At 37.9% G+C, this 17,020-nt stretch overlaps 1 protein-coding gene across 1 annotated transcript; it reads right to left on the bottom strand.

Annotated features, from left to right (window-relative positions):
- Nucleotides 1-1,649: 1,649 nt before the first annotated feature.
- On the bottom strand, nucleotides 1,650-16,538 carry LOC134308117 (tyrosine-protein kinase BTK-like). Its single transcript, XM_062990649.1, has 17 exons — nucleotides 16,398-16,538; nucleotides 16,203-16,307; nucleotides 11,607-11,688; nucleotides 11,376-11,504; nucleotides 11,204-11,262; nucleotides 10,915-11,102; nucleotides 9,000-9,062; nucleotides 8,566-8,620; nucleotides 8,355-8,437; nucleotides 8,098-8,225; nucleotides 7,934-8,008; nucleotides 7,623-7,794; nucleotides 3,287-3,503; nucleotides 3,144-3,208; nucleotides 2,904-3,022; nucleotides 1,825-1,982; nucleotides 1,650-1,721 (listed from the first exon to the last, which is right to left on the bottom strand). Exons 1-17 carry the CDS (start codon nucleotides 16,536-16,538, stop codon nucleotides 1,650-1,652), a joined length of 1,911 nt encoding a protein of 636 aa, XP_062846719.1.
- Between the last annotated feature and the right edge of the window lie 482 nt (nucleotides 16,539-17,020).

Genomic DNA, 17,020 nt, shown 5'->3' with positions numbered 1-17,020 from the left:
AATGGGCTGTATCTGATGTGAAAGGTAGTTGAGTGGGTTTCTTATTGCTGCTGCAACCGTGACCCCTGCTGGAGAGTCAGGACGTCTGCAAGAATGATACTAAGTTCAAAATGGTAAGTGTGACTGCATTTTTGGAGGGGCTGCATGATAGTCTGATGCTCTCCTTAGTCAGGTTTGGGGTGAGCAGGAAGAAAACAGAAAAATCCATTGTTTAATTTAAGTATTCAAACAAAAATAATTATAACCTGAAAATGCAAAAGGCTTGCCAGGAAAAGCCTTTCCAGTCAACACTGGGGTTGATTACTGTACTATGGTCCAGTGAAATGAAATTTTCTTTCCGGCAACAAACACTGATGCCCATTGTGGAGTATGGTGTGGGGTGTGTGATGTTGTTGGGCTGTTTGTCCTCTGAAAATCTTGTTTAGGTACATGACCTCCATAAAATACCAGAACATTTTTAATTAAAATATGTTTGTGTTTGCCAAAAAACTAAAAATCAGTTGTCGCTGGATCTTTCAGTAGTACAATGATCCAAAACATCTGTCCAGGTCAATAGTTTAGTGATCACAAAATTAGGCTTCTGGCATGGCCATCTTAGTCCCCTGATCTAAACCTCATAAAACAACATGTGGGGTGAGCTAAAGAGGAGAAGTCCCAGTTGTGGTTTGGGGGGGGGGGGGGGGGGGGGGGGGCCCACTAGGAATACAGTATATGTAACTCAAATTGAATATGAAAAAGAAAATGACTGAATAAATGACATTTAAGCAGAGCAAATGCCTTAAATGGTGATTCTTTGTTGATCTGTTTACATCAAACTAAAAATGTAGACTGAAAACTGCATAAATAAAAATGATAAAATGAATATCGATTGTTTCCTCTTAATGCCCACAATGCACAACTGCCCCCCCCCCCCCCCCCCCCCTATGGTCTAGAACCACCACTGAGAAGTCCCTTTATAAACCACTATAGAAGTCCAACATTATAAAGATGTTTTAGAAAACTGTGATGTTTTATTGGTAAAAAGATTTAAATTCAGGAGTGTCAATAATTGTCGTTTCGTAAAAAATAATTATTTCCTGATTAGGAATAATTCACTCATTGTCTGTTTTTCCACTGCTTTCAGGGATGCAGGAAACACCCTGGACAGGTCGCCAGTCCATCACAGGGCATTCTCAGAAAAAATTTACTTCAATTAAATTGGATTTCTTTTACTTTTTTCATTGAGAGATTAAGCTAATTCACCAAATGGTGAATTTCTTACAGCCCTTCCCAGGGGTGTCTATAATTGTGGAGAAGACTGTAAATATACAGTGCAAATGAAAAGCAATTATAATAGATAATCTATTTAATGTAACCCTTGTGTTGTCTTAGGGGTCAAAATGACCCACCAATATGATTATCAGCAGATAATGTCCTCTCAATCTTATTTCATCTTAAGATTTGACTTTTTCTAGAACAAGATATTCACAAGGTTTGTTATGAATGACAGGTTGTCATTTGTATGACATGAATAATATTAGGACAGGGGAAATGTACAGAATGTTAAGACTACACAAGGGTTTAAGTAGATGCAGTCTTTAGTGCTTTTAAGAGCTCTTTGATTTCACCCTTAATAAGCACAAATCAACTTTTACTAGATGATCTGTAATCTAGTGCATATTGTCCAATAAGTCCTGAATGATCATCACAAGATCCTGAAATGTAGGACGTTCATCTGGTTTCTGCATAAAGAAAGAAAACAAAACATTTAATACAAAAAGCAAAAATTGCAGTTGCAGTTTCACAGGATCTTCCCAACAGTAAAAAAACAGCACATAATATTACCTCATGCCAACACATGGTCATTATGGAGTAGATTCTATCACTGGCCATCTGAGGACGATAGAGTCTGTAGCCAGCAGGAACTTTGTCAACTATATCACTGTTATTTAGACGTTCATATGGCATTCTACCAAGTGTGTAGATTTCCCACATTAAAACACCTGTATGAAATATTACAGTAAACAATAAAAACAGTAAAAATACTATATATACACCGATCAGCCATAACATTAAAACCACACATTGTCCATTTTATCAGCTCCACTTACTATATAGAAGCACTTTGTAGTTCTACAATTACTGACTGTAGTCCATCTGTTTCTCTGCATGCTTTGTTAGCCCCCTTTCATGCTGTTCTTCAATGGTCAGAAGACTACAGAGTAGGTATTATTTGGGTGGTGGATGATTCTCATCACTGCAGTGACACTGACATGGTGGTGGTGTGTTAGTGTGTGTTGTGCTGGTATGAGTGGACATGTCACTGCTGGACTGAGAATAGTCCACCAACCAAAAATATATCCAGCCAACAGCGCCCCGTGGGCAGCGTCCTGTGACCACTGATGAAGGTCTAGAAGATGACCAACTCAAACAGCAGCAATAGATGAGCGATTGTCTCTGACTTTACATCTACAAGGTGGACCAACTAGGTAGGAGTGTCTAATAGAGTGGACAGTGAGTGGGCACGGTATTTAAAAACTCCAGCAGCGCTGCTGTGTCTGATCCACTCATACCAGCACAACACACACTAACACACCACCACCATGTCATTGTCACTGCAGTGCTGAGAATCATCCACCACCTAAATAATACCTGCAATATGGTGGTCCTGTGGGGGTCCTGACCATTGAAGGACAGGGTGAAAGCAGGTTAAAAAGGTATTTAGAGAAATAGATGGACTACAGTCAGTAATTGTAGAACTACAAAGTGGTCCTATATGGTAAGTGGAGCTGATAAAATGGACAGTGAGTGTAGAAACAAGGAGGTGGTTTTAATGTTATGGCTGATCAGTGTAGTATATATACATTGTCATGCAGTAAAAATGTATTTTGCATGTATTTTGCAGATGTGTGGTAGATGCTAACCAAATGCCCAGATGTCTGACTTGCTGCTGAATTTGCTGTAAAGGAGTACTTCAGGAGGTGACCATCGTACAGGAAACTTCGAGCCAGCAGAGGGGGTATACTCATCATCAAGGACATATCTGTTGTAACAAAGAAAACAAAAATCTCAGATTAAGTATATATTAGACACTGTCTAACAAACCAAAGCCATGCATTTGTACATTTGAGAAAAGTTTTTACCCTTAAAAATTTGAGTCTTACCTTGACAAACCAAAATCAGTCACTTTAACTGTCCCATTTGCATCTACTAAACAATTTCTGGCAGCCTATAAACACAATTCCACAATTAACAACTGCCACAATGAAAGCTGATTTATAATGAAGTGTTTTGTGGTAAAACCCACAAGGTCTCTGTGAATGAACTGCTGGTATTCTAGGTAGGCCATTCCTTCGCTCACATCTTTACACATCTCCAGAAGCTCAACAGGAGAGGGGTGTTGCAGGTACTCCCGTAGGTAATTCAGTAGACATCCATTGGAAAGGAACTCTGTGACTATGTAAATAGGTCTTTGTTTCGTGCAAACACCATAAAGTTGAACTAGATTCTCATGACGAAGTTTCCTAATGTTATATAGAACAAAGAGTAATTAAAATCATGTCAATATTTATAGTATACACCCAGTGTTCTAAAAGAGTAATTTCATATTTCAAATTTCAAACAAAATTATTCCTGTTTGAACAAACAAATGCAGTGTTTAAAAACATTTCTTATTTGAATTTGTGTAAATGCAACACATATTTTGTAAAGTACAAGTTAAATAATTTGGAGGACACAGTTATTGCACTTGGTATAGATAATCCTGCACTGCCTGCAACTAACCCTTTCTAATGTTGCATATTAGTTCTTTGTGTCATTGTGGAGACACTCTTCTTTGCAAAAGTGCCTTGAAACAGACATACTATTAGGTTTTCAGAAAAAAACCCCTGCTTTTTTCAGGTTTGGTAAACAAAACCTTTTCTGGCCCAAATGTTGACTAGGCCAGTGTTTCTCAACCTTTTTTCAGTCACGGCACCCTTTAAAAGTATGCAAAATCACCCCAGTCTAAAATGTATTCAAAAACGTACACTCTGCATCCCTCGGACTGCTAACACACACGCACACACACGCACACACACCATAAGGTGTCATTTAGGGAGGGAGGGGTAAACGTGACTTACTTTTAATGCGAAACCTGAGCCTGGGATTGTGCACACAATCGCCCTATTCTGGCAGGGATGGATGAGAGGCAGACACGGAGCTGGTCCAGAGCCCTCAGTCGCTCCCTGTACTTGTTTTTGATGTAAGTTAGGCTCGAAAAGCTCAGTTTGCGCCATGAACGAATCAGATTTAACATAATTAAACAAGTTTATAGTTAATTTCTCAATTGTTTGTCATTATACTAAGAGCACTGCTTCTTTTCTGCATGTTCTCTCTGTAGCTCGGTTACGGCTCTCTCAACTCAAACTCAAAAGCTTTATTGGCATGACAAATAAAGACATTCGTATTGCCAAAGCATGTTAGAGAGAAATAATAAAAATAACAATAAGAAAGAACAAATATATACAAAAGAGTTACATGTGCAAAAAAATATGAAATAGAATAAAATATTAATAAAAACAGTGCAAAATAATAACAATAAAAATTATAACCTTTACAGTAATGAGGTAGTAATAACGATCAGTGTGTGTGTGTGTCTCTCTCTCTCTCTCTCTCTCTCTCTCTCTCTCTCTTTCTCTCTCTGTGTGTGTGTGTGTGTGTGTGTGTGTGTGTCTCGCTCGCTCTCCACTCTCCGTTTTCGGATTTGAAGTTCGACAATAAACAGCTCTTATTATGACTGATTGATTCCCTCTACTGATGGAAGCGGAATGGGTGGATTACAGTCTGAACGGCGCAGAAATAAAAATATATATAGCAGCTCCCAGAGGCATGACTCGGTTCTTTTTGTTCATTTTAAAGAGCCGTTCAATAGAATCGGATCATTCGCGAACGACCCATCACTATCAGAATATTTTTGACGGCACCCCTGACGAAGCCAGACAGCACCCCAGGGTGCCGCGGCACCCCGGTTGAGAAAGGCTGGACTAGGCCACTTAAATTCTGTTTCTGAATGTGAAGCCATTCAGATTACGTTGAATTTACACTATTTACACTGCATGGTCAAAAATTAAGGGGTCTTTACAATCAAATTGTGGCAAAGCTTAAATCAGGGCAAGGATACAAAAGAACATCTCAGACCTTAAGTGTTCCAAGGACAACAGTGCACTGAATAATTTAAAAATGGAAGAAGCTTGGCACAACCTTGAACCTTTCTAGAGTTGGTCAGCCAGTCAAAGTGGTCAGGAAGGTAAGGAAGAACAGTCAATCCAAAAGTGGAGAGACCTGACAGTTAATATCCCTACGATGCTGTGGGAGTTCTTATAAGTGGCAGGAGCAGGGAGACGATGAACACAGCAAAATACAGAAAGATCTTTAAAGAAAATAGACAGTAGCATACCAAAAAAAAAAACACTGGAAGTTAAGTTAAGTTTCTGAATGCCCTTGGTTGGTTTAGTTAAAGCCCAGAGTTAAATATGATTGGAAAGAGACTTAAACTAGTAATTTACAGAAAGCTAATCTGATGAAGCTTGAGAGGATCTGACATGAAGTATGGGATAAACTGCCCAAATTCAGGTGTACAAATGTAAGTGACATAACAAAATGGCTTTAGTATTGAATAGATCTGAATACTTTTATGAGTAAGAAATTCAAATTTTTAAATTAATTTCCATTGCATCAGTTATCTTTCTTAGTGTAGATTTGAACTCAGAAGTTCAAGATGTCAGCTCTGGTGTGCTAGCCTGTTTTAACACTGTGCCCCCTTATTCCTTTAGTATAACTTTTATTTTAAAATGTTTTATACATTATTAAAGTGATGAATCTGTAATGTATCTACAGGGGTTGGACAAAATAACTGAAACACCTGTCATTTTAGTGTGGGAGGTTTCATGGCTAAATTGGACCAGTCTGGTGGCCAATCTTCATTAATTGCACATTGCACCAGTAAGAGCAGAGTGTGAAGGTTCAATTAGCAGGGTAAGAGCACAGTTTTGCTCAAAATATTGCAATGCACACAACATTATGGGTGACATACCAGAGTTCAAAAGAGGACAAATTGTTGGTGCACGTCTTGCTGGCGCATCTGTGACCAAGACAGCAAGTCTTTGTGATGTATCAAGGGCCACGGTATCCAGGGTAATGTCAGCATACCACCAAGAAGGACAAACCACATCCAACAGGATTAACTGTGGACGCAAGAGGAAGCTGTCTGAAAGGGATGTTCTGGTGCTAACCCGGATTGTATCCAAAAAAACATAAAACCACGGCTGCCCAAATCACGGCAGAATTAAATGTGCACCTCAACTCTCCTGTTTCCACCAGAACTGTCCGTCGGGAGCTCCACAGGGTCAATATACACGGCCGGGCTGCTATAGCCAAACCTTTGGTCACTCGTGCCAATGCCAAACGTCGGTTTCAATGGTGCAAGGAGCGCAAATCTTGGGCTGTGGACAATGTGAAACATGTATTGTTCTCTGATGAGTCCACCTTTACTGTTTTCCCCACATCCGGGAGAGTTACGGTGTGGAGAAGCCCCAAAGAAGCGTACCACCCAGACTGTTGCATGCCCAGAGTGAAGCATGGGGGTGGATCAGTGATGGTTTGGGCTGCCATATCATGGCATTCCCTTGGCCCAATACTTGTGCTAGATGGGCGCGTCACTGCCAAGGACTACCGAACCATTCTGGAGGACCATGTGCATCCAATGGCGGTGCCGTGTATCAGCATGACAATGCACCAATACACACAGCAAGACTGGTGAAAGATTGTTTTGATGAACATGAAAGTGAAGTTGAACATCTCCCATGGCCTGCACAGTCACCAGATCTAAATATTATTGAGCCACTTTGGGGTGTTTTGGAGAAGCGAGTCAGGAAACGTTTTCCTCCACCAGCATCACGTAGTGACCTGGCCACTATCCTGCAAGAAGAATGGCTTAAAATCCCTCTGACCACTGTGCAGGACTTGTATATGTCATTTCCAAGACGAATTGACGCTGTATTGGCCGCAAAAGGAGGCCCTACATTATACTAATAAATTATTGTGGTCTAAAACCAGGTGTTTCAGTTATTTTGTCTAACCCCTGTATATCTGCAATGTACTAAAATGTTTGAAGTTAATGAAATGTTCAATGTTGAAATGTTTGAATTAATATTGGTTAATTAATTATTTAAACTTATTAGTCATTTTGACTAAATGACACTGGGAAACACTGGGTACAAGGCAGGAATATCCTGGACTGTGTGCTAATCCAGTGTTTCTCAACACCGGTTGAGAAAGGCTGTGCTAATCCATGTCGGGGCTTCAGCCATCCCACCCTCCCAGACATAGACCAATTATGTCTGAGTACACTACCAACCAGCTAATAGTACAGCTGAAATTCAAACCCAGAACTCAGCAGTAGTGAGTCAGGGTACTAGAAGGCTGCGCCACAAGAGTACCCTAGTAATAAATATTTCAAATGAAAAATAAATATGGTTGGTCATAATTATGTAACATAATATAAAAAAAACTAAATAAATAGTTTAGATATTTGTAATACAGTTTAATTTGTACATATTTTAATGATTTTACATTCTATTTGTAACAATACAAAATAAACTTACATCATGACTTTAGCTTCATCGATGAAGTCATCCTCCGACATGGAGCCTTCTCTGATCATTTTGATGGCTACATCATGCCGACCCTGCCACTTCCCATACTTAACTACACCAAATTGTCCACTGCCCAGCTCTTTAATAAAGGTAAGCTGGTGAGGATCAATCTCCCACACTCCTTAATAAAAGCAGATAAGTTACATTTATTGATAAACAAATTAAACACATAATACACATATAACGCTTAATTAAAAAAAAGCTTATCTGTAAATAATTAAATAGAATTTTATTTCTGTGTTGGTAAATTAGGAACTTACCATAACCCAGACCTGCAGTGGACGGTGCATTTTGAGCTCGAGCTGACACAATGTGTTTTAATCTGCTCACCAGTCCTAAATCCAGAAAACAAGAAAAGCAAGAATAATACAACTACTCATACAACAGTGCCTTATTGTGTAAGTAGCAAAAACAGGAGTTTTACCTGCTGCATTGTGCTGGTGGTAAGTAATGAGATCTGGAATATTATTGAAATAATGCTTTTCTGCAAGATAGAACTGTCCCTGTTCGGTTGTTAATATGTTGTAGTGTCGGCAGCTTCCAACCATATCTCTAAAGTGAGACCAAACATGTATTGTAAATAAACTAGATAATTTGCCCAACCTTGTAAATAGTGAAATGTATTTAGAGTATATTTAACAATTTAGCTCATAGAATTAGCATTTTGTACATCTATCCTACCCAGTACTCTTGGTGAAAACAGAAACAGTATATTTTCCACTGTATTTTCCAGAATCTCGCACCAAAAAACCACCGTCTTTATTCTAAATTAAAAAGAATGAACAGTAATTAATCAGGGTGTCTGTCTCAGTAAGACAATTGGGCACTTAATGTTTTGTTAGGCTTTGATGCTGTTTTCTGCTGTTATGACTGACCCTGACTGTATACTAACCTCAGTCTTGAGTAAATTTTCTGCTTGACTGCGGTTCATGTTTTTGCAATACCACCTGAATTAAGAAAAAAAGAAATAATTTGTTCTTTTATCTGTTAAAAAGTCTGAGTGCAGTTAGGATTATAGTGCAGATAAAACACAATAGGAAGGTCATCACCCAAAATATTATGCAACACATGGACCAAAAGACCAACCAAATGGGTGAAAAGATTCGGAAAAATAAAAAAGAAGTCAGTAGGAGTGGGGAGAGCAGGTTGACACAATATGATTGAGTGTTATTTAGGACCTTTTAAATAGTTGTCAAATCTGGATCCCCGTTAATTGTGTATTATGTAAATAGTGCATAGTGTTGATGTGTAATACAACTAAAACAACAAAAATAACACAATCTAAACAAAGTTACACCTTGTGTGAATTATTTTCAGAATACTCACTCAAACTTCTCCAATCCATTTAAGGCTTCAACAACATAGTTACTTGGAATGTATCCCTCATTACTGCAAAAGATATTGCAAAAACATTTAATCACATTTTATAAAGGTCAAAACAACTGTTGAAGATGCACTTTTCTGCTGTTAATCTTTTCCCAGTTGCTCCAGTGAGTTTAAATAAAATAGTTGGACATTAATTGTGGTGTATGGTATAACTGTAAAGATGTCCAGCAAAATAGCCTAACAATATACAAACCCCATTTCCTGAAACTTTTGGACATGTAAAATGTAATTAAAACAACAATATGTGGTTTGTTATTTGTCTTAAACCTTTAATTACCTGACTAAAGTATAAAGAAAGAAAACCCAATGTTTTCAGGTAACAACTTAATTTGATTTTGTAAATATGAACAAATTTAGAATTTGATGCCTGTAATGCACTCAAAAAAGTTGGAGCAGCAGCTTGTTTAGCACAGTTTAATTTCCTACAAATTAGACTTTTTAATCATTGGGTACTGGGGATGCAAATTGTTGAAGTTTTACATAGTTTTACAAGACGTCAGCTGCACAATAGTCTATGGTTGCCATTGTCTGATTCTCCTCTGCATGATGCACTAAACAAGCTGATGCTAGGTCTCATTCTTTATCCTTTACAACAGCATAGAATGTGTGTATCCTGTCTACAGTCCAGATCTGTCTACTATTAAAAACGTATGGTGCAGCATTAAAAAGGAAAATCATATGATGGCGACCACAGACTTTTGAGCAGCTGAAGTCTTGTATCAAGCAAGAATGGAGAAAAATTGTCCTCAGTTACCAAACCATCAACAGTCTTATAAATCTTATAAATCTTATTAAGTCTTAAAAAGTAATGGAAAACAGGAGTAAACACACCTCTGTCCCAACTTTTTGGAGTGGGTTACAGACATCAAACTAAATGTGTTTATAGTTACAAAATACAGTGATGTTGATCAATAAAAATATATTTTTTTAAATTATAAGATAAAATTATAAGATAATTAACAAATCACGCAATAATTTCTATTAATCAACCATCTCTCATGCAAGCACCTTGACCACTGAGCCAATCATATCTGTGTGGACACCTGTCACCTCGCCAATCAATAGCACAGCTGAAATTTCAACTTGCAAGTTCAATGTCTCAGCTGTGATAACCTAGTACATTGGACAACTGTGTCAACCAAATACCCCAACATTATTTTATGTACGAATAAATATGTTGTATTTTACATTTTTTTTTAGTGTTTTTTGAACAAATACAAGTAAAACATTGCAAATCACATGGTGGCACTGTGAGTAGCGCTGTTGTCTCACAGCAAGAAGGGCCTGGGTTTGATTCCCCAGCATGACGGCCAAGGTCATTTCTATGTGGTGTTCGTATGTCCTCCCTGTGTCTGCCTGGGTTTCCTCAGGATGCTCCCGCAAGTCCAAAGACATGCAGTCAGACCAATTAAACATTGTCAGTATGTGAATGTGTTTGTCACCACAACCCTGACCAGTATAAAGCAGTGGTAAAACAGACAATGATTAAAGAAATGCATTTAAACTGCTGTCTGTTTTTATTTAACATATTCCAAAGTCCCAAGTTTTAAATAACATTAACTTATTCAAACTTATTTTTGCATTTGCTAAATACTAATGCAAATCATGCAATACTGGATCTTTAGCTCAATTTGTTATCAATAGTAGCTAAACATCAAATATACAAAGTAAATACTATTTGATGCAGATTATGTAAGCATACAAAAAGTCTAAAGGCTAGCAGGCTGATTAACTGCTAACAAAGTCTTGTTCTGAGGTGACACCACTATTAAGCTAAAATGTCTTGATTTTTTGTCATTTATTTATTTATTTTAAACGTCCATAGTGTTATCTTGGTCTGTCATTTCTATCTTACCCATATTTATCCTTGGCTCTAACCCAGTTGGCATCACATATGTCCAAAATTGTGTACTGCTCGTCCTTTTTCATTTCCAGGTCTTGGGGAGTCATAGGAGTGTATTCATACTCTGCGATGACCGTCATTCCAACTGAGAAGCCATGCTGCTGTGGTGGCTGTGGGTGTGGAGATCTGGATGTTTTTTCCTAGAGCAAACATATGGTATATCACAGATTAGGAATACAAACATAACAATATGATAAAAAAAGATCTTAAGAGAAATGACCAAGAATAATAACTAGCTAACCTCTTCTGGTGTGGGTGGGAGAGGTTTTCTAGATTTACGATGAGATCCTTTGGAAATTCCTTTAAAAGTGAAAAAGATTATCATGCTTATCTATAAATTGTTATAAACAAATTCAGAGGTGTTAAGAAAAGTCATTAAGCTCTAACTTGTATTATCTTTTGTCTATACAGACCTCCATTTCTCATTTCCAACAATTTGCAGCCCATTGCTTGTTTAACTTCCTGTTGACAACACTTCCACATTCCATCCTCCCAGAAACACGGGTGGTATTTTTGCAGTAGATCCTTGTTAAATCGCACCACTTTAACAGATAAACAGAAAAGTGTTTAAATTAAATCACTTTATTCATTTTATTTAAAAAGTTCTGATTTAAAAGAATGAAGTATGCATGTGAAGAACTGACCATTTTTAAGTTTGTGAATCCACTGCTTTCGTACATTATCTGTTTTTGCAAATATATAGAGTGGTCCATCATCATAAACTATCTGAGGGAGTTAAAGAAAAGAAAAAATCTTAAGATCTGATGCAGTGTTGTACCATAAAATCTGCACAAGGGTGCGTTTGTGTACATGTTCATTTCGTCTTTATGTCCCTGTATTATTAATTTTCTCTGTGACTAATTTTTTAGCTTCTGACCTGACCCGCACACAAGCAAGTCCACCTCTGAATTCACAATTAAGTAGACCAAAATGTTTCCAAAGTAATGTAAAAGGTTCATTGATGAACTAAAAAAGGCATCATACTGCAGCAGGAACAGGTTTTAGTAAGAGCTTTCCTAGAATGCCAAAAGCACAAAGCCCATTTCCAGAAAAGTTGTGACATTTAGTAAAATGCAACAAAATCAAGAATCTGTGATTTGTTAATCCTCTTTAATCTTTGTTGAATCGACAAATGTACAACTGACACATTAAAAACTCCAAAAAGTTGGGACAGGAGCAGGATTAGTGTAAAAATGTACAAGTTTTTCAAGTTTCACTTTTTTTTTGTATTTATATTTTTTCCCCTCTTTTTTCCCCCAATTTTTATCCCCCAGTCTAGTCGTGTCCAATTACCCTGAATGCGTCCTCTATACTGATTCAACCCTTCACCGCTGACTGAGGACACCTCTCAACTGACATGTCAGTACAGATAGTGCATTTTTCACCTGCACGAGTCGAGTTCATTTACTTGACAGGCACTGTGCATGGAGGGCCACACCCCCATCAGCATTATTCCTCAGCCCTGTGCAGGCGCCATCAGTCAGCCAGAAGGGGCCGCAGTTGCACCAGTTATGAGGACCTATGATCCGACTTTTTACCCCTAACCCTGAACAACAGCCAATCATTGTTCATACGTTGTACAGCCTAGTCGGAAAGGCAGAGCTGAGGTTCGATACGATGTATTCGAAACCCCAACTCTGGTGAGCTAGTGTACTTTACCGCTGCACCACCTGAGCGGCCCAAGTTACACTTTTTTAAACATAAGCAGTTAAACTGGTAACAGGTGCGGGTATTCTGATTAGGTATAAAAGGAGAATTCACCAAAGGATTTAGTAAATCCAAAGAAATCTCAGTCCCAGCAGACAAAGTCAGAAACTGTTGAAACTGCATGACCTATGACCCTGCATTGCATGTGAAACCATCATGCCACTGTGATAAATATAGCCACATGGGTTTGAGAGTACTTTGAAAAACAATAGTCATTTAACACATTAGACTACAGTAGGAAATGCAACCTCACACTTTATTATTCATCATTTTCATGCAAAAACAAATATACTAAGATTTTAGAGAGGTTTACTTTACTTCAGCATGGCAATGCCAGGTCTCATTCAGAAATGGGGTGTGTATGTTTGATGAAACAAAACAGAATTTATTAAAAGACCACATTGCTAACTGTTAAACATGGTAAAATTGCTATATAATTCTCTTTTATGTTCACTAAGTACAAATTAAATGATTAAAAAAAACTGTTGTTTGCTGTAAAACAGTACTGTAATTGTAGTAATTGACCCCTTTTCAGTTGCTAATTGCATATTTGTCACACTAAATTATTATCAAACAATGCCTGTTATTACAAAACACATCTGGTAAAATATTGTTTTATTTACGTAAAAAGTAATTACTTATATCATCTTTCTTACATTTGGTATCAGTCTTTTATATTGTTGTGAAAAGCCCCCTTTTTTTGTTTAACTAATTTAATTTAGACACACTGCTTGGTTTTCAGCTATGAATTGCTTATTTCAGGTTGTGATTGATCATCTGTATTGGGATCAAGATAAGGCTTAGACAAGGTCACTCTAATCTAGAATTATGATTATTTTATTAGTACTTTAAACAATACCAAATTCAGCATAACACAATTGCTTAACACAAACTTACTGAGGTCCTGGGAGCAACATTCAGCAAAGCCGAAACTTATGGCATTGTACCAGCAAGCCATCAGGGCATCCTTGCCCAAATTCTAAAAAAAATTTTGTAACGTGCATGTCCTGGTTCTCTCGAACCAAGCATGTAAAGACCATACTGCTAAATAGCCTTTGTAAAATCCTGATGATTTACAGTAAGTCTGAGTTGGCTGTTTTGATTGTGCCTTTTGTGTATAATTACAAAAATGGATCTATATACAGTAGATTATATGGATTTATTTGTTACTTACTTGATGCATTTTGGCTTTAACTGTGTAGCTTCTATAGTGGCCCAGGAAGCTACAGTTTTTTTGGAAATGGCTGTGACACTTGCCAGATGGTATATTTTTAAAACTATTTTGAAACTACTTTTTTGTGGCATAGTGTGCTGCGCGTTGAGACATTTTTGCATACTTTTCATTGATAAAAAGTTTGTCTTTTTTTTAGTGATGTTTTGATTCAGTAGGCCTGGCAGTAACCAAACCTGGATGATTATTCTGGTTAAACCCAATTATTAACAGTGTTTGGTTAATTGGTTGTTTGAGTGACCATAAGGGCAACATGGGGCAGGTAGTATTGAATAGATAGTATTGTGTGTGTGTGTGTGTGTGTGTGTGTGTGTGTGACTGTGTGTGTATGAGAGTGAGTGTGATTGTGTGAGTTTGTGAGTGTGTGTGTCCATCAGTTCAGACTTGAATTGAGAAGTCTGATGGTTTGTGGAAAAAAGCTGTTGCACAGTCTTGCAGTGAGGGACTAAATGCTATGGTACCTTCTTCCAGACACTAGAGAGTGAAGAAATCGTGTGAGGGTGTGATGGTTCCTCCACATTTGTTGTAAATGTCCGCGATAGATGGAGGAGACCTTGATGATGTATCCAGCTGGTTCATTAAACATCTCTTTAGTTTTGTCAACATTTAGAGACAATTAGAGAGTTGACTTAACACCAGCCCGTTAACCATTGCACATCCTCTCTGTGTGCTGATGTGTTGTTCTCGCTGATGAGACCCACCACAATCGTGTCATCTGCGAACTTAACAATGTGGATTGGAGCTGTGCATTGCTGTACAGTTGAGGGTCAGCAAAGTAAACACCACTGGACTGAGCACAATGCCTTGAAGAGCTCCAGTGCTCAGTGTGGTGGTGCTGGAGTTGTTATTACTGATCAGGACGAACATAGTCTCCCTGTCAGGAAGTCAAGGATCTAGCTGCAGAGAGAGGTGTTTGGGCAAAGTAAGCTGAGCTTTCCAATCAGATGCTAAGGAATGATAGTGTTGCTAAACTAAAGTCAATGACTAGCATTTGAATATATGTGTCCATTATTTCTAGATACTAGATGAAAATCGTCTGTAGAGCAGTTGGAATAAAACTTAAGTGAGTTCATCGAGGGGAACAGCAGGGTCTTAATATGCCTCATGATGAGCCTCTCAAAGCATTTCTTGACGATGGGCGTGAGTGCAATGGACTGATAGTCATTGAGGCAGGACAATGACATCTTCTTTGGCACAGGCACGACGGCAGTCGTATGTCTTTGAGGACCTATGCCACATATGCCAGCTGGTCTGTACATTCTTTCAGCACTCTGCCAGAAACATTGTCCAGTCCTGCAGCTTTCCATGTGTTGACATAGAGTTTTCCTCGCACTAGCCATGGTGAGACAAAGCACCTAGTTGTTGAGAGGAAGGAAGGTCTTCTTTACCACCATGTTGTTCTGTGCCTCAAACCGAGCGCATCTGGAAGGGTGGCATCACTGTTACAGGTGAGTGGTGTAGTCCAGTAATTTGTGATGGCCTGGATTCCCTGCCAGATGTGCCATGTGTCATTGCTGTTATAGAAGTGGCTGTGGATTCTCTGAGCATATGAGCACTTGTCACCTGCTTTGGGGGCGGAGTCTTAGCAGTGTGTGCACCTCTGCAGTCATAAAGGCCTGATTTATAAAGTGCTGTAGAGACTGTTGTCTGTCCAACGTTTTTTTTTCATCTTTTCACAGGAATTCTGGAGCTGTTTAGGAATGACAATTGGGTTTTTTGTCTCCTTGACCAATGCCATTCTTGACCAGATGCTCACTTTGGCTGGATAGACAACTCTAGGTTCAAGGTTATGCTAGACCTTTTCCATTTTAAAATCACTGAGGCAACTGTGGTCCTGGAAATACCCAAAACGGTAGATATTGTTTTATAGATCTATGTCTTGCCATAAAGCAATCCACAGACAGTTCCTTTGATTTTATTGCTTATTCAGGCAATGCAGCATAAATTGTGCGCCCTTATAATCCCATGTGTATGCCTTTCCAAACTATGTCAAATTAATTCACATCCCAAGAGTGCCACATCAAAGTGGTGATTGTTTTATCACCCATACATCATTATGGGTAATTAAGGGATTGGTAAAAATGTCAAATATATTAAAACTCAACTACACAACACAAAATTTGCAAAAAGTCAAGGGGTCTGAATACATTTTGTACCCACTGTGTAACAACATATTCTCACTGGTTATAGGCACGTTTATAAACATTACTCAATAGTTATGTACACAATTTTCCCACACTTGGGTACCTGATATCATAAGACATTTTTACCAGCATTATCACAAGGTGCTGTGTTACCATACCTGAAATGGGTACAGTCGTTCAGGAGGAGCATTATCTTCTGGCATTACAGTCTCAACACATTTGATCTTGTCAATCTCCACAGACCCCTTTAATCCCTTCTTTTTCTGTAATCAAAAGATTACAAGTTTGCTCAAGATGACTAGAAATATATGAATTGTAAGTACCAGCAAGAAGTGACCAAATATCTTGCTTACCGCTTTTTCATAGTCGTAGTCGTAGTATGAAATCTTATCTTGTGTAAGTACAAAGAGTCTCTCTTTATAGTTTAATGGTGAGGTTTTCTTCTTTTGCTGTGAGCGCTTCATGAAAATGTCCTCAATAATAACTTCAGACATGTTTTGTATCAAATATGACCTTACTCTGAAATTAAAAACATGTTATTATGAGTAACCCAAACACATCAGTCATATCATCTACACTCTTGCATCATTATCAGAATGCATACAATGACACTTTTGTGTTTAAACTGACATATCTGATACAATATCTGATACAGTCAAATGTATTTGGACTCCTCCCATATTAAGTTACAGTGTAAAAGTCACATGCATTACTAACATGCAAAATAAGACATTTTCTATTATCAATTTACTCCCAGGTCAGGTCTTGAATTATAAACCCCATGTTCAGACATTTAGTAAATTGCAATAAAAACAATATGTAATCTTGAATCTTGTATTTTTGAATCTTTATTTAACAAAAGTACAAGATTTCCAATGTTTTTACTGATTAACTTCATTGTATCTTTAAATATATACACATTTAGAATCTGAAGCCTGTAACACATTTAAAAAAAAGTTGGGACAGAGGCATATTT

Source organism: Trichomycterus rosablanca, unplaced genomic scaffold (assembly GCF_030014385.1).
Source record: "Trichomycterus rosablanca isolate fTriRos1 unplaced genomic scaffold, fTriRos1.hap1 scaffold_48, whole genome shotgun sequence".
Lineage (NCBI taxonomy): Eukaryota > Metazoa > Chordata > Actinopteri > Siluriformes > Trichomycteridae > Trichomycterus > Trichomycterus rosablanca.
The sequence above is the reverse complement of the archived record's forward strand: the minus strand, read 5'-3'. Positions and strand labels throughout refer to the sequence as shown.

Excerpts from the sequence above, each read along its gene's own strand:
- LOC134308117 (XM_062990649.1), bottom strand. The coding sequence starts at position 16,538 with ATGTCTGAAGTTATTATTGAGGACATTTTCATGAAGCGCTCACAGCAA. Across the intron at positions 8,009-8,097 it reads CCACCAGCACAATGCAGCAG|GACTGGTGAGCAGATTAAAA; the intron begins GTAAAACTCCTG and ends TTCTGGATTTAG. Across the intron at positions 7,795-7,933 it reads CACTGCAGGTCTGGGTTATG|GAGTGTGGGAGATTGATCCT; the intron begins GTAAGTTCCTAA and ends GCTTTTATTAAG.